Source organism: Staurois parvus, unplaced genomic scaffold (assembly GCF_062004578.1).
Source record: "Staurois parvus isolate SC_StPar_1 unplaced genomic scaffold, SC_StPar_1.0 ptg000004l, whole genome shotgun sequence".
NCBI classification, from domain to species: Eukaryota; Metazoa; Chordata; class Amphibia; order Anura; family Ranidae; genus Staurois; species Staurois parvus.
The window spans coordinates 7,974,084-8,001,660 of record NW_028317800.1 but is presented as its reverse complement, the minus strand read 5'-3'; the positions used below and the strand labels follow the sequence as shown (position 1 = coordinate 8,001,660).

Sequence of the window (27,577 nt, the reverse complement as noted above, 5' to 3'; positions counted from 1 at the left end):
AGAGGTAGTCTTGTGCTAGTATCGCCCACTCCGGCGTGCGTGGTGATATGCAATGTGTATTGCAATCGATGTTTTCATGCTTAGACGCCCTTCATGAGAGGGGGATTTTATGTGCTTGAGTGTAATCTTTTTTGCTTAACTTTTTTCTCAACACATAGGGAACAGAGTCTCCAATGTGATGATTTTCTTTAAGTTCTCTTTAATGAGACATGCTGGGTCTAAATGTCTCCTTTGAATGTATTGCAATGCAGATCGTATTGCAATACATTCCTCCCCAGCTAGCATAGCAAAGTGATACGGGGACAAAAGTAACGTCATACACGGCGCTTTCCAGGTCACCAACAGGAAGGGGAGGAGAGTGGAAGTCTGTCTACTCTCCTTCCTCCCTCACCTCCACCCACTGTGCTGGGGGGGGGGGGGGCACCGTTACCAGGGGTGTGTGGAAGCAATCAGACAGCAGCCAAGCTGCCTTAATGCTTCCACCTGACAGGCAGGATCCAGATAGTCAGTTTTAAACACAATCTCGGTGGCTGCAGCCACTGTGTGAAATCCCCCATTGTCTGGTCCGTACGATGTACGGACCTGGCAGAGAAGGAACAACAACACTGTTGTTGAGAAATAATCTCCCCCTCTGGGTAATTGTGTACATTGCAGAATTTTAAACTTTGTTGCAGATTCCTACCTTTTTTACTCTGATGAAATAGCCATTTGTCTGTGCTCATGTACTGAGAGAATCTGTACGGGAGTGACTTTATAATTATAAATCATCCGTTGCACCTGCAGGGCTCTAATGAGAAAACTGAAGAGTCTGCATCCCTTTAGATGGATTTTCCCTTTGTATAACACCAAAAAGGATCTTTGTTGCAGGTGATGCTCAAAATCTGACTTGAATCTTAGTGCAGACTTCTGGGAAAACTCAGTGAGCCAATAACGCAAGCAGGAAATTACATCTAGAGGGCGTTTTGTACACCATCTGTGTACAGAATGCCTCCGAGTAGCCAGATTGCATTTTACAGAAAATGACAGCACTGCAAATTGAAATGGAAAAGTAATTTCAAATAACATTCAATTACAATAAGACTTGGGGCGCATGTGTATATTATATATTTATTAATTATTTTTGCCTTTTTCACCCCCTCAAAAGTGGAGTTACCCTTTTACTCATGTTCAGGGGATAATCATAACCTTTGTGATCAGACAAAACTTTTACAGGATGATTTATATCTATGTGCGGTCACAAAGAATGTTATGTGTGTTGACGCATTGTGCTGCCAATCATTTTGGATAGCATGTCAACACACAAAGGCAATGCACATGTGTTACACCACATAGTGTGTTGTAAAACAGAGTTCTAGCTTTACTGTATACTTTGTGTAATATTGGTCCCATTTATTTTCATAACATTTTCTCCTGTTTGAAAGAGAACCATAATATATATATGTTTTGATACATTTGTTTATATAGTATGTTCGACAGGGTGGATAAAAAAAAAGAAAAACCCATGAAAAAAAGAATTTGAGTAGTTCAACTATGTGTGATGAACCCATTAACCTAAAATCGGATTGGATATCGCCATTTTACTAACCTGGCAGCTTATTCTAAAAAGGAAACCATTTGGTTTGCAAACATTAAAGATTCTAGCTACCAGCAACAATGAGTCCGATTCCTTACATTTAAAGAGCACCTGTCATTTTTGATCCATCATGGCAGCGCCTATTAGCGGACATCCACTCACCTACTGCTGCCACATCCCTCACCTTGTGTAACTGCCGCATCACCAGCCGTCCCATTAAAACTGAATGGGACTGTGAGTCAATAGCGGGTCAAAGGAGGAGCTGCTGTGAGGTGACAGCTGCTCTTTAAAAATTATGATTTAAAATGAGCCTTTTCACTAGTGATTTAAATCAACTTGATTTAAATCAAATCCACCCTGATGTTCGATAAGTGCAAACATTTGAGATTTTTACAAATAAGGAATTTAAGTATTTCAGTGGCCATAGTTTAAAGGATTTAAAAAAAGAAGATTCACTTAAAAAAATTTGAACTAAAACAGTCTTACCTAAAAGAACCAAAATGGAGTATTTTATATTCTTCAAATATTTCCCATTTTTTTCTTACACCTTTTTAATGTGACATCACACAGAGCTCTCTGCATAGCTGTTGTAAGGTGCGAATCAGCAGAGGGTTTGGTTGGTTTTGATCATGGGTTGTCAATGCAGTGCACTCCCAGAGATCTGAGTGATGCTGTAGCTCAGGGGCAGGAAACCTTTCAGAGGTTGAGGCCTACCTGGACAACAGAGTAAAGCAAAGATCCCCCGAGAGGGGGGTTCTAGGTGGCACCCTTAAAGAAACCCCCCCAGTAGTGTCCTCTTTCCCCTTCACATCAGCCCACCCCCTCCCAACTGTGTAGTGTCCTCTACCCTGCCCCATAGCAGTGTCTTCTGCCTCCCCATCCCCCAGTGTCCCCTGTCTTTCGCATCAAGACAATGCCCAATGTAGTTTACCCTGTCCCCCAACTCCCACAGGAGATACTGTGGGAGGGGAGACACAGGAGACTAAGCCCCCCAACCCTCCTACAGAGTTTCCTGTGTCCCCTTCACATCACACAGGTAGCACTTCCTACCAGTCAGCGTGTGTAAAGCAGAGTTCAGAAGACAGCTGTGCTGGTGGAAGGTAGGAGAAGGAGCTGCCAAGCTGGTGATTGATTGCTAAGACAGCCTACCAACCAATCACTGAGCAGCTTCTGCCCCTGCGCTCCATCCAGCACTATGCTACCTCCTGCTCTCCGCTCTGCCTGTAACACAAGCGTCTCGATCATTTTGTCGGCTCCCCGCGGTAGGGTGGTTCCACTCAGCGTCCGCCACCCCTCTCTGCCAATTCCTCCACTGGCTTCCAATTTCCCAGCAAATTAAATTCATAATAGCAACATACAAAGCCACCCACTGCCCTGAGCTAAAATCAACAATCTTGTCTCCAATCACCACCCAAATCATCCTCTACTCCTCTCATGACCTCCTGCTCAAGCTCCCTTGTCTCCTCATCCCACGTTCATCTCCAGGACTTTGCCAGAGCCTCTCTCAAACTCTGGAACGCCTCTACCTTCATCTGTCCAGCCATCTCCTACTCTGGATGCCTTTAGGCGATCCCCAAAAACTCATGTCTTCAGGGAAGCCTATCATGCATCCACTAACTCAACTCATCTCTTCCATGAGCTCACCCCCCACAATTCTAACCTTTTGTATGCCTTTCCCCACCTATTTGATTGTAAGCTCTTATGAGCAGGGCCCTCCTAACTTTACGGTCTTATCTTTGTATTGTAAAATGTTAGTGCTATAGAAATACTAAATAATAATAATAATCTGGGAGGATGTTATTTAACTATTATGGGGCTGGAAAGGATTTAAAAGACCACCTGATATTGTATTCTGACAGATGTAATAAATCTACTTAGATCAAATATTGCTGGTGAACCTTTTTATGGCACTCATATCTATACATTACATACATTTTTAAAATTTTTATTGGGGTTTGAATGAGTTGTCAGCTTCTTTCATCTCACATACAGAAGGTATTGCCCTTGCTTCTCAGCTGTCCAGTTTCGTTCATTTTAAATAAGTACAAAACCAGTCAGAACAGGGAGAGGATATTAAAATCAATTCAGAGTGGAGTTTGAGACACAAAACTCTGCTCTATGGTTAGCCTTGAGTAAATGGACTCCACTGTCCGTTTACACCCTACTAACCTCCAATCTCATCTGACTAAATGGAAGATGAAGGACAACACCCCCCCCCCCCCCATCTCCATCTCCTTTTTTTGCAGCTTACCAGATCAAAACCGGAGCGTTTAAACCCGCCTGTCCATAGGAGTGCATGGACCTTCCAATCAGATTCACCTGAAATTGAAAGGTGTACCTGATCGGATCACCCATGTGAAAGAAGCCTTAAACTAAAGTCAGAAAGGGAGTCACAAGAACAATCACCAAGACAGATACTCTTGTCAATTTTACTTTTGGTATACATGACGTTTCATTACCAGAATGTTCCACTTGTGTGCACAGTTACATAAAGACACATTAAGACTCATTTTCAATAGCATCCCTCTCTGAAGAGTGATCACCAGTAGATGTCTTTTCAGAGGGCATTGACAGGCAGTAAGGAAGAGTTAAGTAGATGCCTGGCTGTCTGTTTTAACCCCTGAAAGTCCATGCCACATATACTTAATAGCCTGCCAGTACTGTCCAGTGAACACAAGGTGTATAGTTTTTGCTTCACCACTATGGAAAGCATCATGGCAACAGCCTGTGCATATACCCCCCCTCTCCCCTACAGATGACCTAATCCATTTAACCCCCGCAGTGCTAGGAGCTCAGAAAATCAGAAATAGGTTATCCCTGAGTGAAGATTTCTCCAGGTTTAGCGGTCTGCATGACAAGGGACGCCCTTCATTACAGGTAGGTTAGCCCACTAATGTGATTTTTTTTATGGTTAAACCTCAGCTTTAAAGGTTAATATGAGGCATAGAAGGAGCATGGTTGTAAAGATAATCACTCATGGACAATGGAGTTATTTCCATACAGATTCTCTCCAAGAAAGGTACAAAATTTAGGAACCCACAAAATCGTGATTTAGACTGACATTTTTCCAGTTTATACAGAATCCTACATGTTTTAATTTCAGAATGAAAGAAAAAAAAAAAAAACTAACAGATTTGCTTAATTCCCAAACCAACTCAACCCTGTGAGACACAACTAGTTCAATAACGCTTTCAAATAAAGGCACAGTCATAAGAACCTTTTGTCATTTCTAGCAAACATTAAAGTAGAACTAAAAGGCAACATTCTTTCTCCATTTTGATAGCAGAAGGGAGGGTTCTAACCAGTCAGCCGTTTTCAATCTTTATCCCACTGGGGAGATTTCCTTTCATTTCTTGTCCCTTAGCCAAAGCAGGAAGTGAGAGGAAATCCCTCCAAAACTATGGAATCTGTGGTTGCCACCAGAACTAGTGTCCCCACTGGAAGATTCCTCTCTATTACTGTTCTGCGGACAGCCCAAAATTTGGGATTTTTCTTTGTTTTCACAGAAAGTAAAACAGGACACAGGGTGAATTTCCCTAATGGGGGGCACATACTGCAATAAAACCCGACACTAATCCCCCTCCACTATCCAAAACAAAAAATTTGCCCAACTCTTTCCAATATGCAACTGCATTCATGTCAAATTATAGCCTAATTTTTAGAATGTTTCAAGAAAAATTAAAAAATTAAAATCGCAATTCAAGGCATCAAGTAGAACCAACTAATGCTTAGTTACACACAGCTGTGCTAAAATAAAGTCCACAATCCAGTTTTTGCATAATCCATGGCACCTGTCAAAATCCAGAAATCATAAAGTAGTGCATTTCCTCTGCTGTGTAATCACACTGAAGCTTCCAGATCGATTTGAACTTCAGTGCCAACGCTGGCCATATATGGATTGAAATTTGGTTGGTTCTGCACTGGACAAATTTTGCTCCATGCTCAGTGTGGCTGAACAGAAGTCGTCCTACCGATTGAGTGGCTTTTATCCAAGAGGACAGGTTAACAGAAATCAATCAGGAACACAGGATGCAGCGTTGCTTTGTGTATTGTGACAGCCGGGAATTCCATGTTGTCAAAATTCAATTGTGCAGTGGGGAGGATTCCCCATCAACTGATGTGTGGATGGGGGAACCTGTTCAGTTTTTTTCCATCCAGCCAGAAAACTGAACCATGTATGGTCAGCTTTACTGTAAAACTTCATAGCACTGACACTAAGATACAGTTTTTTATAGGAAGCATCTCTATAACAAGCAGGGGTTCTCAAATCCTTTACAAAATATCGAATAAGGATCTTCCTTATTCCTTCATTTCAAAAGCACAAACCAGCAAATTAATGCATCAAAATGGGCAAATGCAACCTTATTTTCTGTTACTAATGTCAGCCCCTTCCACTTATTGCTCAAAAGGTAAATGATATATTCAGTTTCTGGAACAGGTTACATGTTCCTCCCCTCCCATTTATTTTTTTTTTTTTTAAGAGTGGAACATGTTCCTACTCCTGCAGCAGCTCAGTGATCCGAGTGCTCTGTATGACAGCAGTATGGGGAGAAGCAGCTTTTTTTTTTTCTTTAAGAGCACAGCCGTGCAGGCTCGCCCACACAACCGCATCATTCTTTGACAGAGCTGTATGCATGAATCAACTACAAGTACCAACATCCTTTGCGGATGTCTTTTAGTTCTCATGGTGCTTCCCTTCAATATGAAACTGCCTCCCTGTACAATGTTTGTGCAGATAGCTCACACCGACAGTCTGCAGGAGTCCTGCATGGTACAAGCAACCTGCTAATCGCTGGTGCAGTGCTTTACAGGCTCTTACAAAAAGAAAAAAAAAAAAAAAAAAAAATCAAAGGCGCATTTTTTTAACCTGCAAAAAAAAAAATTAATTTTCTCTTTAAGAAGGTGAAATTCTCCTTTAATGCTGGTGTCCAGTCAGTCTGTAGAGTTTATAATATAGTGATCCATATACAGCAGAAAGCCAATGCGTTTTGGCTTACAAAGCCTTACTCCTACCTCTATGCATAAAGCAGCGGCTCATCGCTTTCAAGATTCATTCAGCAGCTTTTGATAAAAGCCAAACAGCACTTTTACCAACTAGTTTATATTTGGCAATCATTCCTGACTTTAAACCAATGGTAAAACGGCATGATCAAACACTGACAAAGGGAAGCAAAAGGATAAATCTTTAAAATTAAGCTTAGCTTTACAACACAGCAGAACATATCTGACAAGAGGGGAACCAACATTGAACTAGATTAGAAGACAAACATTTGCTCTTGTCATCTGACAACTTTTTCCATTAGTCTTTCCATTGTGTCAACATATGTCCATTGCTGAGAGAGGAGATCTCTCCCAGAACAAAGTCTTCTTACCTGGTTTGAAGTAGATTTTTTCCGTTCAAGTTTGATATCGTTCTTCATATCGAGGGCTAACGAGGAATCATACGTCTTTGACCTTTAACAGAAAACATTCACATCCTTAAGCCCATCAACATTTCATAAACAGGTTGATTTTACAGCATATTAACCAGGCCAGTGAGATCCATTTAGAAAACAGCTGGCCCAGAGGGGATGGATTTGCAAGATGACACCACTTGAGACTTTCTTTGCTTACAATTGAAAGTAATTTCCACGGGACACCTGCCTTTTTTTTTTTCTTAAAACTGAGATTTGTGGGCAGCGATTTAATAAATTGTTTCACTCCTTGACACTAAAAGACATGCAGCAGACAATGGCTGCAAAACAACATTTTGCTCGTCTTGCTCAAGAACATGAGAGTTAAGACACTATTGACCTCGCCACATGTGATGGTTAGGCAAGGACAAGAACTAGCACACCAGTCAGCCAACCATAGTAAGGGTAGTCTATCTAAAGATTTAGCGACAAAAGGGTCATCTTAGAGACATAGGCTACATTATGACCTTAAGAAATTGTATGCATGTGTTTCGTTTGTTTTTTTATTAATTTTGCTTTAACAAAAAAGGGGAATCCAATCCAATTGTAACCATACAAAAAGTTCCCCCCTCCCCCCCAATACACAAAAAGGTCCATATTACAGAGCATAGCAGCCCTGAACAATAAAGTACAGATGTGCAGAGAGGCAAGCAGCATATACTACCTGTACAGCAGTGCAGAATGTGGATGCAAGTGTGCAATTGTGCTTACTTTTGGAGAAAGCTGAAAAGACAACTGTACATGTTTGCGATCTGCAGATCCAAAAGGGTATGCAATTTTTCATCTAACTAGATTGTGATCTGCAGCAAATGGAAGAAATGTCAGTTTGTTCAATAGGGCTAAAATAGTTACTTAAAACAAGTTTAAATATTGAAGCTTTCAGCAAAGCAAATACATTCTGCCATGAGCTGCTATAAAAAAAGCACAAACGAGATTTTTTCCCCATGTGGCCAGTTTGAAACAAAGCGTACAACACACATACAACTTTCTGCTACAGTACAAGGAAAAGGAGATTAGTCCTGGGTATTTCAAATGCTAGTAATGCATCGGTTAGCGACAAAGGACACAAAATGAAAGTTCTACCATGATCTTCTCAAAAGTGATCCTTTACTGCAGATGTACAATAATCCACTTCACTATCCATAGCCACACTTTTAAAAGAAAGTGGTGCCCATGTCTTTTTGGAGCGGTGTTTATAAACTGTTCATCCTTGAACAGCTCAGTTCACAGATGCAATGTACAGAACCAATTGGAGCGGCTCTGTACCATGTGATTGGTGTTGCAATCTGGTGCAGCTCTGCATAGAAACGAATGACCTTCCATGTTTTATTGCCAAAGCCTTCAGGTTAGAAGCCGATTGGATACAATGCAAAGCTGCACCAATCTTTGCACTCTAGTTTTAGTAAATCAATCCCTTAGTGTTTAAAAGTCTATTTTCCTGTCACAATAAAGGGAAGAGAGGAAGTGGGGATTAATGCAGATAATTAATGGCCGTTAGGTGAGGGTGTCTCACCTAACGGCCATTCTCCCTCATTCCTCCCACCACTTCATCCCCCTCAGCCACTTCCTATTGTTCCACTGCCCCCTCCCTCCTAGATTGTAAGCTTGAAAGAGTAGGGCCCTCTTACCCCTCGTACGCTGTCTGTTTTTGTTGTACTGTGCCATGTATTGTCCCCCCTATTGTACAGCGCTGAGCAAACCCTTTGGCGCTATATAAACTCAATGTAATAATAATAATAATAATAATTATAATTAAATGAAGGGATTACCAGCCGGTTGATGTTGAGAGAATGAAAGTGGAATGTTTTCTCTCCCTTTCACCCACCTCTTTTGCACATCTCTCAATACAGTCTATGATCTGTACATTAACACCTTCACTCCCTTCTGTGTATGACCTGTACATTAATAATGTGCTGCATCTAGTGTGGCAGTGCCAAGTTCTCAATATATGCATGTTATTTAAAAAAAAATAAAAATTACCTTGGAGTGTCTACTTTCCAAAAAGGAGTAATTTTGGGGGCATTTTACTAATCTGGCATTTTTTTATTACCCAATTTTGTTATAAGACATGTAAAACAGGTTTTTAAATTTTTTTCTTCTTTAGATGACAAAAAAAGTTTAAAAAATGCCACCAAGAGAAAGTTCTATCCAAAAAAGAAGTCAGTTTGGATACAGTGTTGTATGACTAATTGTCAAACCACCACGCTAAACTTAAAAATTACTTGGAATTACAGTGGCATTACAAACTATTCCTCGAGAGTGTAATCAGAACTCTAAAGCTGGCCATACATGTATAGGACTTTCATTTGAGAATTTTCATTTAAAAAATATTAGTTTGATTTTATAATCGTTAGAAGGGTCAAGTCAATGTTCGTTTTTGACAGTGCTGCTGGTGAAATTCGAAGGGGCAGGAAGGAAAACCTCTCGATCAAACCAATTTTCGGCCAGTGTGTGGTTATCGTTCGAAAATTATTTTTAAAACGAATGTAATTTCAGAACGACATTTCAAAAATGTCAAAGAATTTTCATACAGAATATTGTGTGAGTTTTCATACAATATTTTCGTCCGAAAATCTATAAGTGTATAGAACATACATCATGCAAGTTTTTTCCTCACAAACTACAGCATGTGTGAACAGCATAACACCCATACACTTTCCAAACCAGTATCTTAATATGCATATGTAAGAGTTCCTGACAGCAATTGTATGGTGATGTTCACGTTGAACAGCAAGACAAACTTTTTGAGTGACTGATCAAGCAACTTAGGGACAAACTTAGAATCAAAGTGCCTCCTTAACCGAAGTCTATTTTGTATATTTGCTACCCTTGTGCCTGTAATCCCTGGCAGCCAATAGACAGACTGACAAGTCAGAGTTGAGAGACCTGTTTTATAAAAAAACAAAACAAACACTTTGGCTATGCACTCCAAGTTAATTCTGGCATTTGTGAGCCTGGCATGCTCAGTTGAAGTGTTCAGACCTGCTGCCTGCAGGCTATCAGTCTGTGACCGGCTGAAATACACTGCAGCTGGAACAAGGCATGGAGTATTACATGTGTTTAGGGCATTTTGCACTCAGGGATGTATGCCCAGAGCACCTTGATGAATAAAGATGTACAATTACAAATCTGTCTCACTGCTCCCGTTTAGCACTGCCTTCCTGTCTAACAAAACCAAATGTCCCTCATAGTATTGCAAAGGCAACTTTACTAGTTTTTATAACTCTGACCAAAGTATATTAAGGTAAGTGGCTAGTAGTTATGCTAGCAGGTTGGCATCCAAATCCATGCTTAAACTAACATGAAAAGCTTTTTCTTTTAATAAATGTCATTACAGAATTACAAGAGAATAGGAAAAAACAAAAAACAAATAGTTTACCTGGTCAAGGGGGGTTTTTGCCGGATTTCAATAACTTCAGCCTCACTGATCAGGACTTGAGGGCCGGTATATGGCTTTGCAGCTTTCTTTTCCTCAGCCCCATTCTCCGTTTCAGAGCTACAAAACAATTGAAAATGACAGTCTAGTTACCAACACAACAAAGCAATGATCCATTACATATGAAATCTTAAAGGCCAAGTTGACCTTCTGAAAAGGAAAAAGGGTGCAGGTTTTTCTCTTAAGAAGCCGACGGAGCACTGAAACACAATCAGCAATGTCAGGTTCCTGCAGACTCCCAGGATAGCCATCTGACTAACTCCAGTGTGGGCAGGCAATTACTTGAGAGCAGGAAGATCAACGAATTACAGAAGCGCTCACCAGCGTTCTTGTAGTTCATTGAGAACTATAAGCCATCAGCCGGAATGGCGGACGGTACTTGAAGTCCATTCAGTGAACACTGGGGGATCAGGGGTGCATGCTGAAAATATTACACCCTAAATGAGTGTAACATGTTCAGAAAGGTGAACCTAGCCTTTGACCATATGACAGCTTGGGGATATTACTATACAAAGTTTAGAAACCATGTCAGGTTTTTGTTGTTTTGTCCCTTCTAAAGACATTGTCTTGGCCATTAATACAGAGACAAAAGTGATGGGGTATCCATATTTGCAGCTGTCACCAGAACAAGGCGGTAATTACCTTACCTCTGTTCTGGTGACAAAATGTAGACCTCCCATTACGATCCTCCAGATGGGAGGCTAAAATGTAGACCTCCCATTACTATCCTCCAGATGGGAGGCTAAAATGTAGACCTCCCATTACTATCCTCCAGATGGGAGGCTAAAATGTAGACCTCCCATTACTATCCTCCAGTTGGGAGACATTTCTGACAACAGTCTACTTTGTAGAGATTCTTTCAAATTCCTCTTGCATATCTGACAAGCAAAGGAAATCTCCCCAAACATGGACAGACAAGGCTTAACAGTTTCCTACAAAAAAAAAAAAAAAATAAATTGTGGCTACACAGACACTAAGGCCTCATGCACACTGGATGTTTTTACAGCGGCTGTTTTTGGCTTTTGGCGGTTTTTTCTACAGCCAGTAAACTCCCCAGCATGTTATCCTAGGTGTTCATGCACACAGACTTTAATCAGCATTTTTTGGCTGTAAAAAACAAAAAAAAAAACAAAAAAAACACCCAGAACTAGTGGGTTTTCTAGAGGAGTTTTTTAGCTGTAAAAACATTCTAATGCTAGAAAACCAGCGTTTTTTTTTATCCAAAATTAATTTTTTTGGTAAAAAAAACACTAACGTGAAAAAAAAAAACCTGTTAAAAGCTAAAGCAAAAAAACACAAAACCTTTTTAATGTGACATACAGCTAACGCTACTGGTGTGTTTAAAAACACCCAGTGTGCATGAGGACTAACCTGTCATAAGATTAGTATGAAGGGTACCACTTCTTACGTAAAGTGCTAGTTGCCAGGCTGATCGCCTAGATTCAATTCTAGGAGTCAGTAATCCAGTCTAACTACGTAGAAAAGTCTGAGTGACTGACCTGTAAATGTCAGGAAAGTCAAAGAATTGGGGCCACAGACAGCCAAGCAAAAAGTTTCTTAGGAGCCACTGTATTTCTCTCAGCATAATGAAAGTGGATGATCTGGACGAATTCCTTATTACGGAGTGAAAATATTTTATATCTGAAATATGGAATAGCTCTTACACCCATCCTAGTCAGGAATACTTCAAGAATTAAATCTGACACATAAAATTGGGGTTGTAAATCCCAACTGAGACATCACAGAATTTCCCATTATGTTTTAAATGTAGACTGCTACTGCTGACTGCACGGAAAGGTAAAAATTGAAACGTCAAGGGACAAAAATCACCGACATCACTACTGGTTGGCTAGCACTGTTTGTGCAATCAAAATTTATTCTTTACGTTATAATACCTATATCTTCTCTTGAAGGTAAAGAATCTGTTTGATGGCTGCACAAAACAGTGCCAGCCAAGAAGCAGTGAAATCAATGATTTCAGTCTCTTTTCTGTTGCCAGAGACAAGGTGGTTGATTTACTAAAAAGGTAATAGGCAAGGGAAGTTGCACTTTGTAAGGAATTTGCCCGAGAGTGAATGAGGTGAACCTCTGCTGACTTCCATCATCCAATCATGTACATAAAAATGCAGTTGACATATAGAATTTACACACATACAAACACACATCTACATTTTACTCATGATGTTGCCGTTTGACAGAGGTTCAGACCTCCATTTCCTATAGGCCACATACATATCAAGATACAATCTAGTGGCCCCAAAACACCAATTTGCCTACCAATTCAAGAAAACAAACAAAAACCAAACAAAAACAAAAAACAAACAAAAACAAAAAAAAAAAACAAAAACCAAACAAAAACAAAAACCAAACAAAAACAAAAACCAAACAAAAACAAAAACCAAACAAAAACAAAAACCAAACAAAAACAAAAAACAAACAAAAACAAAAAACAAACAAAAACAAAAAACAAACAAAAACAAAAAACAAACAAAAAACAAACAAAAACAAAAAACAAACAAAAACAAAAAACAAACAAAAACAAACAAAAACAAAAAACCCAAAAACAACACAACTTGCTTAAGGTCCACTGGTCTTGAAGACAGGAATTTGTTTACCAGCAAGAACATTATGCGATATGCATATCCCATCAGAAGATCGACACCATCAAACCCTTATCCACACTATAGTGTTCTTTGATCCTATCTTTGAAATGGAGCCTTACCATTAGCAGCATTGATAGTAGCTTTCCATTATAACACCGATTCTAGAATCTGCATACCTTACAGTTCATAGAATAGCTGTGACAGACTGTAGGTACAGATGCAGTGCAAGCCTATGAACAAGGGGGGGAGGGGGGAGCTACTGACAACAGAACCAATAGGACACAACAGTCAAATTATGACAAGGTATTTCAGCATCTACCCACTGGGTGTTGGTGGAAGTCTTAGAATCACTCCACATTTGCAGCATGTAAAGCAGAGGTTGCAAGTTCTGATGGTTGATATGCTCCACAGAACAGCTGACACCAATACAAATTTACAGGTTTTTGGAAATTTCAACTACAGACCCTTTACTAACATTCAGCCATCCCAAAAAAGAAACCCATACAAATTCAAAACCAGCCCTGCACTACGTTCAACATACAACACCTGTTCTAAAGTAAAGAACATCTATGAATCCAAATCTAAAAAATAAAAAAAACACACTACTAAGGAAATCTTAAAACTGCACTTCAGATGTGATTTTTGGTTTTTGCTTTCATGCAAGACAAGTTCAGATTCAGCTAACAATGTGTGTACTGTCTAGTTAGGATCAAAAGCAGAAGAGTTAAAAGACAAAAGCTTCATCCATCTAAGAAATGCATACATAAGAAGCTCAGAATTGCTTTCACTTAACAGTGGAAAAAAGTTCTGACTGCCCGCTAAATACAATAAGATCACCAGAATGAATAAAGCAGCAGCTGCTGCCTTACCTTCAGCTTGGCTCGCCTTACAGAAATGCAGCAATGAAGTACCTGCTGTCTGTCAGCTATATCCACAAGGGATGACATAAGAGGAAGTTGCCTTACAGTACATGACTCACAAGATCCCAACGCCTTTTTTCCCCAATAGCCTCACGTGTTTGTAAATCACCTGACAAAAATGCTGTCTAGCACACAGAGGTAGGTCTCTAGTACAGACTGAACCCATGATGCACTCAACTCAGAACCTCTACAATATTATGTCTAGTACATTACAATATAGTCAGGACAGTCAGGTGTGCTGGACACTCAACAAATGTAAGCTACCCTGTATGTTACATATAAAAAAAAGTTTAATGAAAACATTGCAGGGACAGTTTGTGCTGAATAGACACACTTTGTAAAATTAATCAGTTGACAGAACAGCATGGGAACAGAACCTTGTCTGTTCTAGGGTGGGGGGGCGAGTAGCCCCATCATGTTCCTGCATTGGCTGGCATGACATGGAGTTTTTTTCATTCCTGAACAGCTTCAGCTCTGTAATAATTGTATACATCAAATCAGGTTATTTGGTACCTAGAACATCTTAGCTGTGACTTGCCCCTTTTCTTTGATTAGTAGTAAGAGGAAAAGTGTAGTTTTTAAGCATTCCTTTTGAAAACAGGAAAAAATGGCTGTGAAAAGAATTCAGATGTGCAGGTTTGTTTGCAAAAAAGCCACAATTTCATCAATCACCACGATCAATACCAATAGGTAAGGAACATGTGCAGTATCAAAAAGCAATCAAATCTTATTGATTAGTCTGCTCTAAACCAGCACATTCCTTCTGCTTGGTTGTGATGAATGAAATGATATCCTGATTTTACAATGTTAAATAAACCACTTTTGGCTTCTACAAAAATGCAGTGCAAACTGAAATGTCCTGCTGTATCCACTCTATAATCAGTAATTCATTTGACTAAAGTAAACCTGGCCATACAATATACAATCTGATTATACAATCTCCTCTAGATCTTTCATCAACTATGTAGTGTCAGGGCCTGCCTTTTTGGATACAAATTGAATGTATTGTTTAGGTTTGTCCTCATATTACATAGTTTTGTTAAAAGAGAAGCACTTTTTTTTTTATTCTACTTGCCTAGGTGGACGTGGACGCAGCATCAATCAGATGCTGCACCTGTCCCCCACCGGCTCTAAGGGTGAGAACTGAATGATCAAACACCGCTGATTTCCCAGTTCTCCTCGCCACTCTGAGTCCAGTGGGCTGTAGCAGCTGGCTCAGGCTCTCAGCAGCTTGTTGAGAGGCCGAGCCAGGTGCCAGTCCAAGCTCCAGGGTGGATCTTTCCCCAACCTGGACAGGCTCTGAGACATTAGCCGACGGTGGACTTTAGCCTGTCAACTGAAAATGGGTCACATGAGTGCAGACTGAACTGCACTTCTGTGATCCACAGATGTACAGCCAAACTAGCTTTGGCTGTACTTCTTTAAATCTAATTGTAGAATGTATAGCCAGCTTAAAGCTAGGTTCACATCAGTGCACTGCGGTTTGGGCGCAGCACAATTGTAGCTGCGTTTTACAAGCAGTTTTAGGCACAATCACATTGACTTCTATTAGATTGTGCATGTTCATGAAAGTGCATCAAAATCCTGCATTTTGCATCTTTGATGTGCTTTCATGAAAATGAATGACCTAATAGAAGTCAATGGGATTGCACCTAAAACTGAATATAAAAAACAATTACAATATCGCTGTGCCCAAACCTCAGTGCATCACTGTGAACCTGGCCTGAAAGGGAAGTCCATTTGTTTCCTTGTCATACAGGTAATGGGAAAAAAAAAAAAAAAAGTTCAATGTAACAAAGTATATTTCTTAACCAGTTTCCACACACCTCACCGATATTCTTGGCGTCTGTTTATGGTTCAAACAAACATGACACAGGACTCCAAGCCAGTAACTGTAGTATAGTTCAAAACTGCGTAAGGTAACAAACCTTAAGGCTTTGTGGTTACTTCATACCAAGGAGTTGTAGTAATCTAATTACACATAACAAGGCTAATAGATCAATGACTTGCCATAATAAGGAGCACTACAGCAGTTAATTGGAGTATTTTTTCAATATACATTTCACTTTAGAAAATACAAGCAATTCTTTACCCGTAAAATAGTCTATAGGCAAACCAAGAGAAAAAAATGCTGTGTAGGGCTTGATAAAAGGAGTCTTCAAAGATACTCAAGTATTTCAAAAAGCAAACAAAACCATGTGCACACATTTTATTCTAATACATGGCCTGTATTTACTACTACTACCACCACGCTCTGCACACATTGTGAAAAATTAAAACCACAGAATACCAGAAGTAAAGCAGTTACAAATCTGAGATATTAAAATTAAGCATGCGATAAACAGAGGATACCTTTCAAATGGGATGGAAAAGGATCACTAGATTCAGATATAGGCTGCTGAATTAGCAAAACTACCTTTCCCTGCAAGCGTCCCTAAAAAAACCCCCACACTTAAATACCTCCCTATTGGTTAACAAAACTATTAAAAGGCCAAAAGGGGAGCGAAGGAGCCAAGGCCAAGTACAGCCTTCAGTAGAGGTTTTCATACAATTTCAGCTGCCTTGAGCACTAGGGCATACGATTTTCCCATTTTGAAAACGTTGGCACAGGTTTGATGTCACAATATTGTATATGAAGGCATTTGAAACTGGCACTTAGGGTAAAACCATTTCCTCATCATTTGATTATACAAAGGAGAGATACTGCCATGTTCCAAGGCTGAACTGAAGGGGATAAAGGCAGCTATGTCTACAGTTACTTTGATTCAAATCAAGTTATACAAGTTTAAGCTGTATACTGCAATAGGTAGGTTGAGATTTTTCTGTGCCTTTTCTGCAGCAATAAGTCAACACCTTACTAGCCATATTTTCTACCTCTAGCTTCCTGTAAAATAGAAATGTCCCATAAGATATTTTTCTGAACTTTTCAGGGAAAAATCTTAGCATCTCAATGACATGCCCCATGTGTAACATGCTCCTATATCTATAATCCCCTGAAATCTGTACTCTGCAAAACACTGGTCCAAATAGGTTTGTTTTTTGCAGCTAAGGGCTCATGTACACTGCAGCTCCTAAACGGACGTTCAGGAGCTGTTCAGCGGTTTTTTCAGCAACCCCTGAACGCACCCTACTGTTTTCCCTATGTGTCCATGTACACAGTCGTTTACAGGTAGTTGAATTTACAGTCTTTTTTTGAATGCACCAAACTTGCGTTCAGGAGTAGATTTTACCGGCGTTTCAAACGCCACACTCTTGTAATCACTGTTAACCACATTTATAAGAGTTTAACTGTTCCATGTCCAGAGCCTTTTTTCATCAGAAATGCATACAAAGCGTTTTCCATGTATTCAAACGGACCTAGTACAAGGAAGTGAAGGAAAAAATGATAGAACGTGCTCCATTAGGCTCATGATGGGATCCATAGTGAATACAACCAGAAAAGACAGGCAGGCATTTGCAACACATACTGTTCTCTCTGCTTCTGCTCTCTATTCTTATAAAAATGTCTGCAATAGTAAATTTTTAACTTTTTCAATGCATTCGGGAAGGTCTCCTGAGGTTATCTTATAAAAAAAAAAGCTTCCAAACGCACATAAATGCGGTATGCATATGCAGCTAAACTGACATTTTTTAACCTACGTTTTCCAGCAGTCAGTTTCCATCGTTCAGAAGCGTTTTCCAAACACCCCGTGTACATGAGCCCTAAAGAATAAGAGTAAATACACTGTAGATGAAGCGCTATCTGCACCGTTCAGATCATACTTTACATGACTGTCTGGAAATAAGTTGAGCCATGAGCAGCACTGCAGAAAAAACACAGCAGGTTGGATTTTTACTACATCCAATGTAGTGTGAACAAAGCTGAAAAGGAGACAGCTTCCAAAAGATGTTCAGAAGTGCATTGGTTCATTTGGAAGTTAGATCTAGGTGAAGAGGGCAAGAGGAGAGGATGCGGGCTATGTCAAAGAACACATTTTGCAGTGCTGACAGCACATTCATTTAAATGGTTTGCAAAAAGCATGGACCATGGGAAAAAGGGTTTGTGCTACTTTTAAAAATGCACTGTACCAATGATACTGCCATGTAATTTGGTGCCCACAAACACTGCCTTTGTGATCTGTTTGGGGTGCCATTAATACATCGACACCTGCATGTAGACTGCAGGGGGAAGTGCGAACAGGAAACCTGCATGGAACACAAAAACACAAGATTTATACTGATGTAAACTAAACTGCAAACTACAGTAATATAAACCAAGCTGAAGATGGAACTGATACAACCTGTAATTCAGATGTAATCTGAATCTGTAATCAGTTTTTTTTCAGCAAAAAACATAACTGAACTGACACCTGTGTGAATGGACCCTTAAATAGCATATCAATCTCAAAAAAAAAAAAAAAAAAAGGCGCTGGAGGAAAAACCAGATAAGAAGACCACCAGGAAAATCTGACTCCTGACATTGTCCCTCACAGAAAGCCCTCTTCAAGTTCCGCTGTTGCTCATCCTTAAAGCTGAATGCCCTGCATCATTAAACCCAATTCCTGTGAGCCCAGGCTGTTAGAGACATCTAATAAATAAATGCATGCTGCAGAGAGTGGTGCAATGTAATGAGATTGTGCGGCTGTCTGCCACATTCTCCTGAGTCCATGACAGCTTGAAGATTAACTGCTGAAAATCAAAGCCCTTTGCACCAAAGGGCTTGAAATGCTTTTTTCACCTTTTTTTGTAAAGCGGGGGAACCCACAGTAGGTCTTTTGCCCAAACTGGAGTAGGGCTTTAGGACTTTAAAGTAGTAATAAACCCCAACTGCATTTTTTTTCCTTTTAAGTCCAAAGTGCAAAGTATACGTATGGCTATGTTGCCTCATGATCAAGGACTATATTTCCCATGATCCCTTTTAGTGCCCTTCTTACAATCAAAGCCTTTTAGACTTGGAAGAGTAAAAGGAGTTTGTTTTCTTAGCAGGGGTTTAACAAAATGACAAAATGTGTCAATTTTAAAATGTTGCAATGCATAACAAAAAAACCTTATAGCATGATAGCATGACTTCAGCAAAGTGCATCCTGCTTGGTTGGAGGTTTTCAAAATGCTGTCTCCCCCCCCCCCCCCCCAAAAGGGCCCCAGGTGGTTGATACCATAACGTGCTAGTATGCACCGCATATTAGCACATTATGACTGACTTGCCATTAGATGAGGCCCTCCAATGCCAAGCTGTCGCTGCTTACATCTTCATCCAGTATTCCTTCCAGGCTCAGGCTCCCAAGCTGCTTGAGTAGCCAGGCCATGATGAGGTCACTTCCACACATGTGCATGAGAGCCACCATCATTGCTCCAGAAATGTACTGCAAATGAAGTGGTAACTGCGCATGCGCAAGTGACCTCAGCCAGAGCCGACATCTCTATTTACTAAAGGGCGCAGCTTTGTATAGTTTCCAAGGTACCTACAGATAAGACTTTTAAGCTTAAAGTGGAGTTCCACTTTAAAGATAGGTCCCCCACTCCCCATTAAGGATTGGCACCTTTGGGGGGCTGGGGGGACCCGCTCCCACTGCGATCGCCGTGACAGGTCCCAGAAGACTACAGGGCCATTCAGGAAGCTCAGTGCTGCTCGCGCATGCGCAGTGGGCACCGGGTTGTGAAGCCGCAAGCTGTCACAGCCGGCTGCCCACACTGAAGATGCTGGCACCTGGAATACAAGACGACCGCAGGATCATGGGACAGGCGAGTGGCTGTTTAAGTCAGCGGCAACAGTTTTTGTAGCTGCTGACTTATTTTGTACAGAGTGAGTGGAACTCCGCTTTAACTGTAGTGCAAAGTTAAAAAGTGGTGTTCAATACTGCTGTAAGCATTAACACTCATTTTATTAAATTGTCTAGTAAGCAGTAACCACATGGAATAGGAGTGTTTACAAAAATTGTCTTAAGTCAGATTGTGAGAAAATCTAAAAAAACATACAAGGTTATGAAAATGAATTGCATGGGCGGATAAGGAAGAAAATTTAGTGCGACAGCACGGACATATTTTACAAGTAACATTCTGCCTACATATATCTTGTTTGAAGGGAATAGGAAATGCTTATTCATTCTAGCAAAGTAACCATTCAATGCAAGACATTCAAGATTGTCCACATTGCTAGTATACACCTACAAGTTAAAAAAAAAAAAAAAAATAACTGGGAAATGCTCAAGACCTGTCTGTGCATCTATCCTGCAGCTTCTACATATTACAGGGGCAAAATATGCAGATTGTAAATTGTGGTTGCCCTTTTACAGAATATCAAAGAATGAGTTTTCTATTAAATTTAGTCACATTACAAATCGTGTAACAGAAATTAGGCTTGTTTTATAAAGCTTTAACACAAGTAGATCTTCATTTCAGTCAAGTGACAAGTTTCCAGATTATCCGACTCTGCTGAAAAAAAATGGATCTTTATCCTGGTATGTCAGGATGTGAATAAGGTCCAGTTCACATCTGGCGACTTCAGATCACAGGTGGAATCTGATTCCAAATCGCACTGCAATCGTGGCAAAGCACAACACGTGTGTTTGTATGCCATTTATTTTTAATGACACCTCACCTTCGAGTGAAGCTGGTTGCCAAAAAAGCTCCCACTCCTTTGACCAACAAGCTTCACACAATGTGGATTGCCATGCAACTGCCAGGATGTGAATGGGACCTTAGCCCTGGTTCTCACCGAATGCGGCTTTGAAATCGTGCTACTTCACTTGAAGTAGCGAGATTTCAAGACAGCTGATCAGTGCGATTTCATTTGCAGCTTTACCTGACATCTGTGCGACTTCATGCACTGATGTCTGTGCAAGTCAGACATGAAATCACCAAAAACCTTACTCAAAATCTGTGCCACACCGCAAAGTCAAAGTCGCACCGATTTGAAATGGTTCCATTGCCGGCAATGGGGTGTGACTTGTAATGTAATTTTCAGCTGTCATATCGCATGACAAAATTGCACCAGTGTGAACCAGGGTTTAAGCCTATTGAGGGGAATTTACCAAAACCAGAGCAGCATAACCAATCAGCCTCTCTTGCTGTTTAAACAAAAAGGCTAGACTTGTGGTTTTGGTGCAGTATTCCCCAGTCCACCAACCTGCTTGGTGGTCAAACAAGAGTTAAAAAAAAAAAAAGAAAGAAAAAGAAAAAGAAAAGAAAAGAAAAAGAAAAAAGGCATCCAGGAGGCAGCAGTATTGCTTCCTGAATACCTATTAGTGATGTCTGCACTGTTCTGTGAAATGCAATCCATTGCAGATCATTTTTGTAAGTGAGCCCCAACTGCATCAGTTGAAGATAGAAGCTGATTGGTTGCCATGCATAACTGTTTTAGATTCTGTCTGCTCCAGTTTTGAAAACTGACCCACAATTGAGATATTTTTCAGATTTGGACAACACTTTAATCTTTTCAGTTGGGATTGTTTCTTGGTATTCAAGTCACTGTGCTTAACAAAAGATATGGCCCCAGCCATTATCTAGACAAATATAAACAAAATTGCAGCAATCACCACAGATCTGAATGGATTTACTCTGCCAATAAAACTACTCTTAAGGTTATCAAAGCCTGTATGACATCTTAAATAGGCTCACATATGGAATGCAAATAACTGCCTCCTTCCCAATCAATTATCTACTCTGATAAGGGGAGATAGACACCTGTTTGTGCAAACAAATACAGTTGTATTTCTATTATGTTCAGCCACAGTATCTGTCTGCTTTTGCCAGATGCATTTCTCATGGAATCAGTGGGAATGCATGTCTATGAAAGCTCACATGTACCAATGTAAAGTATAATGCAATGTGAGCTGAAGCCAATTTTCATGCTTCCCATGGTTTTCAGTGAAAAAATTGTATCTGTAAAAAAAAAAAAAAAAAAAAAAAAAAAAAGTAATGAACCCTTAAAATTTTGACTTCAAATAGGGTCACGTACCATATTACTGTTGGTGGCAGACCACAACTTCCCCTAAAACAGAATGACTGAACAACAAAGCAAATAGACAAGTGTAAATGTAATTAAAATGGATGTTCCTTGTTCCCAAACAAGCAGGGGCACCGTCAACTCAATCCTCAGTTCTTCAATTTCTGGAGCTTCACAAACTTTGAGAAACTGGCCTCATCTGCCCATATTTGACAATATCCAGTCTCCAAGGATGCTGCCGAGAAGGAAAAGCAGCTTTGTTTATAACTGAAGAAAGGAATATCCCTGCAGGTAATGTACAAACATTTCCCCAGCCTGCAGGCTAATGAAAGTCCAAATTAAAACCTAAAAAAAACCCAAAACAAAATTCACGTTCTGTATAATGTTTTTGCAACTGAAAGAAAGCAAACTTGTATACAAAAACAGAGCCTGCAGAGTATTGTACACAAGGGTAATGTTCAGACCAGTTTTACTTGGGCTTCAGCTTGTATAAGCAGTGTAAATAGCAGGGTTTTACAACAGCTTCAGCAAACGTTTGCAAAGCTTTCAGAAAACTGAGCAGCTTTCTCTAGGCCATTAAAGTGCCCTTCAGCTCCTGTTTGGAAACATTATACAGAAACTAATGGGAGTGCTGATTGTCACTTTAAACAAGTTACTAGCAGAACTCAGCAGGCTTCCAGCAAGATTCAAGTAGTGCTGAAGCCTACTAGCAGCTTTTATAAAGAGGCAGACGGCTCTCCCATTATGATGTGTTCAACATTTAAAAACAGGAGCTGAAGGCAGTTTAAAGAAAAAAAGAAAAAAAAAAAAAAAAAAAAAAAAAAAAAAAAAAAAAACTTGCTGAAAGCTCTGCAAATGCTTTGTAAAAGCTTGCTTTTCAAACTGCTCTTCTAAAAGCAGAAGCCTCTGTGAAATAGGCCTATTTTACGTCTTCTCAATGCCTCCTTGGTCTACCACTTTGTGCTGTGATCTCGATTCACACGAAGGCGAAATGTCATATGATTAGAGGACTTAAAGTGGTTGTAAAAGCAGAAAGCTTTTACCTTCATGCATTCTGTGCATGAAGGCAAAAAACAAACAAAAAAACACCTGCATGCAGCTGCCCCCCCCCTCATACTTACCTGTGCCCCATCTCGATCCAGCGATGTGCATGAGAGCAGAAGAAGCTCTCTGCTCTTTCCCTCCTCATTGGCTCAGACAGCAGCGGGAGCCATTGACTCCCACAGCTGTCAACCACAGCCAGTGAGGAAGCAGGGGCAGGGCTGAACTGCACTCTGTGCATTTTATAGACACAGCTGGCTCAGGAGTGACCGCAATAAAAAGCGGGTCCTATAGTGGCACACCAAGAAGAGGAGCCAGCAGCACCGCTAGGGGACCCGAAAAGAGGATTGGAGCTGCTCTGTGCAAAACCATTGCACAGAGTAGGCAGGTATGACATATTAAAAAAATATCAAGGTTTACAATCACTTTATACCTAGAGCAACCTGGAGTCTGGCATCTGTTAAAGTACATCTACGTATGTATTTATGACTGCCAATAAAAAGGACCAATAATCCTAAAGCACAAAACTAATTTAGCAAGGAGACTAAGGTCTGGTTGGCACTAGTGCGATTTCAGATTTGACCTGAGTTACACAGAATTGCATGACATGGAAAACCACATTAGGAGAGATTTTGGAAAAGGTTCCTGTCCTACTTTGGTAAAATTCCAGTGTGAATCTGGCCCCATAGAACATACAAACTTTATCAAAGTTACATTCAAGTAGCATTACATAAATCGCACTGAAAGTTGGAACAAAATATCATGCTTGAATAGTATTCTCAGATAAATGGATGGCATTTTTATTCACTATATTTTAAAACGTTTAGAATCATCTCCTCGGTCTAAAATAGCAAAAAACTTAGACTGCACATAGTTCCATACCACTGTAAATGGGAACCCAATAGGCCCATTTCATTTGAAAATCTAAGCTCTGGTGCACCATCGTCATCCTCACTTTACTAATCCTAGACAAGTATATGCTCCTGGCAAATTATACATGAAATATTCACAAACCAAATTAAATCAACAGCCCCAGCTGTACTGCTAAAGCAGAACTAAACCCCTGCCTTGAATGCAACTGTTTTGAGAAACTTAAAGAATATGTAAACTCTTACCTTGTAAGTCAACACACTCAGTTTAAAATAGAAATGAAAGGCAAAACATTTGTATATACAGTGAATGGTTGTGAGGGGAGGGGGGTGTGTGTCACCAGATGTCTGACCATTGGAGGAGAGCAGTTCCCACCACAGCTAGAGATCGGACCATAGTAGATTCTCCTCAGTGTCCTCAATTTTTGTTAGGAAAGCAGAGGGACTGGAAGGAACACCAGGGATTTCACACAAAAGGAAGCAATATAAAAGCAGGGCTGCTGCTGCTATTTTCATAATCTATTCATTATCGGATTGTGAAGATTATTCAGATTCTTGAATATTTACATACAGTGGTAAAGATTAATAACCAACTATATGGTTAGAGAAACTAATCAACTCTGAGAATGACAAAAGATGTATACTGCATACTATTAGAGCTTGAATGTGGTACATATCAGACTCCGATCAAAATTCTTATGTAAAGAGAAAAAATGTTTCTAAATTCTGGATTTAAAAAAAAAAAAAAAAAAAAAAAAAAAAAACGGTTTTGCATTTTTTTTAAAGAGAGAATTGTAATATATTATATATGACGGAGTCCCTTTCATAGGCAGGAAGCTTGATACAAGCTGTGTATGCCTGCTGTCATTTATGATGGCCATACACTGAGTTTTGTTTGAAAATGGTTTCAAGAACGTTCATTCAATTTTCAAATCATTAGTGGGGTCAAATTGTTGTTTATTTTCTACCACAGTGACAGGAAAATTCAAAGAAGAATAGAAAACTTTGATAGAACCAATTTTCAGTATGTGGTTTTCACTCAACATTCAATTTAAAATTTAATGTTGAAAGCAAGGGAAGTTTTTGAACATTCATACGAATATCCTTACGAGTATTTTCGCCTGAAAATCAATACGTGTATGGCCAGCATAAGAGCATGCTTTTTGGTGACCCGTCATGATAGGGTTAAAAAAAATGGCTCTTTATAAAAAATAAAAAAAAACCAGATAATCACTACTATAAGAGGTTAATTTATACTGTGAAACAGTGATACACACAGTGTAATAAATATATTTATATATTAATTATAATCAATATATCCAGAAGATATAAAGGGTATTTTCGCTGGGAATCAGACAAGAAGCTACATGAAGGGTGGGGGAAACACAAATCTTTTATATTATAGTACTAAAGAATGAGCTTTTTGCATTTTAAATATAATGCACAATACTGGTAAACTTACTTTTAAATTTAATTGTAATGCCTTATATTAATCCCTGCCTATCAGCGTCCAGCTTCTCTAGGTTCAGATGCTGATCTTCCCTGCACAGAACCCCTAAAAGGGATTGTAAATTTTTTTTTCTCTTTTAATAAACTTGTAATACTTGCCTACTCTAATTGTTTTGCACATAGCAGCACAGATTCTCCTCTTCTAGGGTACCCCAACAGGGCTTCTGGCTTCTTCTGCTTTCAGAGTGTCCCTAAAATAAGCTGCAAGTATTAGTAGGGAGTGCCCCTATAGCAAGGTTAAAAAAAAAAAACCCCAAACACTGCTGCCTTTATCTTTTACTTGTCCTGCTTAGGTCTACATGTCCCATGCAGCATTGCTCCTCACACATTCAGAAGTCCTCAGGCACATACTGACATACTGACATGTATGAATAGTGTACTGAGCTGTATGTGTGCTGCACTGTATATTCCTGATATGTAAACAAGTGTGTTCTGTATGAAGGCCAACTAACCACTTGCCCTCCTGAGGATTTACTGACCAGGCCATTTTGTGCGTTACGGCGCTGTGTTAACTGACAATTACGCGATCATCCAATGCTGCACCCAAATGAAATTTACGTCTTTTTCACACAAATTGAGCTTTCAGTGGAATTTGATTTCCTGTGCAGTTATTTTTTGTGCTATAAAAAAAAAAAAAAAAAAAAAAAAAAAAACCATCCAGAGCAGTGCCCGAGCCGACAGTGAGGAGAACTATTAGTAAACAAAAACAGTCGTTCTCCCCGGAGACACGCGGTACTCACTGGCCAGGTAGTCACTGGCCAGCGGCGCAGGTAGGGCTCGCATATGCCCCCTACGCGGAAATGCAAACTCATGTATATACACATGATTATGCGCACCCCTGCCGGCCTATAACAGTATATCTGCTATAGGGCGGCGGGAAAGCGGCTAACCAATCTATAAAAATAGTTGACAACTATTCTCATAATCCATCATGCTGATTAGTGTTTTCACCCCTAATACAAAGAACAGGATGCTTTTTCATACAAGTACATAGTACAGCAGGCACATATCAGTAATATGAAATGTTGGGTTTACATATTTAAGTTCTTGGGCTTAGTTGGACTAAGTTTGGCAGGTCATGAACATTTAACAGCAGTCTAACATTCTCTAAGCTGAAAAAAAAAAAAAAAAAAAAAAAAAAGTCAAAACCGTGAGTGAACAGCATGCCTTAACGCCTTGAGCCCAATCAAGAGCTATAGGCTAGATTGCAGAAAAAACAGAACCGAAAATGTAGGTGTAGAGATTGCTTGCCAACCAGCTGTGACCTTTATAACTGATAGACTGCCAGAAAAAGGAGGCTATAAGGGACAAAGCCATCCATAATTAGGCCAAGTTCACCTTGATTTCACAATCTACAACTCCCATCTGCCACTGTCCCAGACAGCTTTTAGTTCTCAATGGACTACGAGTGAGCAGATCAGCGCATTCACACATCCTCCAGCTTACTAAATGAAAGCGCAAACAGAGGCACAATCTGCAGGAGCCGGACATTGAACTCCCACTGATCGCAGCTACAATGTCTTGCAGGCTCTTGAGCAAAATACATGGGGGGACAAAACAAAAAAAACCACAAACTTTAGGCTAGGTTCACATTTGTGCATTGCAAAATTGCGCAAATTCCCACAGCGCATTAAAAACACATCCATTTTGCAAGTTCACAGTGGTGTCCAGCAGTAGCATGCGGATGGCGTGGTGCCATTTTAAAAAACAGACATGAAGTAGTTCACTAAAATGAATGGGCCGCTCTAAATGTGATGTGCAAAATCTCACGAGGATGCATAGGTTTGAACGGTTACTGTGTTTCCCTGAAAATAAGAGTGTCTTATATTAAATTTTAGGGCTTATTTTTATTGACTTATTTATTTTCATTCACTTGGTGACACCCCCTCCGACGATCCCCGCAGGATGGATGGACGGATCTGCAGATTGAGCCTAATGGATCAGAGTCCGATCCATTATCCTCCCCAATCCGCAGATCCGATCCATCCTGCGGGGATCGGCAGCTTGCAACCTAACTTCTCTCCACCAGCTCCAAAAAAGGATCATTTTAAAGCAAGCCCCCCCCCCCCGCTCTCTGCCCTCTTTCTCCCCCCCCCTCGCTCTCCCCCCTACCTACTACATGAAGCTGCAGTGCTGGGGGATTACATACTTACCTGCTGCATACTCTGCCTTCCCCTCCAGAACTCCAACTTCAGCACCTGTGGCAGGGATGTGGACCCGCCCCTCTGCTGAAACTCTGAGGAGGAGAG

At 40.1% G+C, this 27,577-nt stretch overlaps 1 protein-coding gene across 1 annotated transcript in view; it reads right to left on the bottom strand.

The window, feature by feature from the left end:
- The window catches only part of GRAMD2B (GRAM domain containing 2B), a 63,509-nt gene that overhangs the window by 20,384 nt on the left and 15,548 nt on the right, over positions 1–27,577 (bottom strand). Inside the window, exons 2-3 of the mRNA XM_089675983.1 lie at positions 10,406–10,522; positions 6,946–7,027 (exon numbers count right to left, since the gene is read on the bottom strand). Of these exons, the coding sequence (XP_089532109.1) occupies positions 6,946–7,027; positions 10,406–10,522 (199 nt within the window). The remainder of the gene's footprint in view (positions 1–6,945; positions 7,028–10,405; positions 10,523–27,577) is intronic.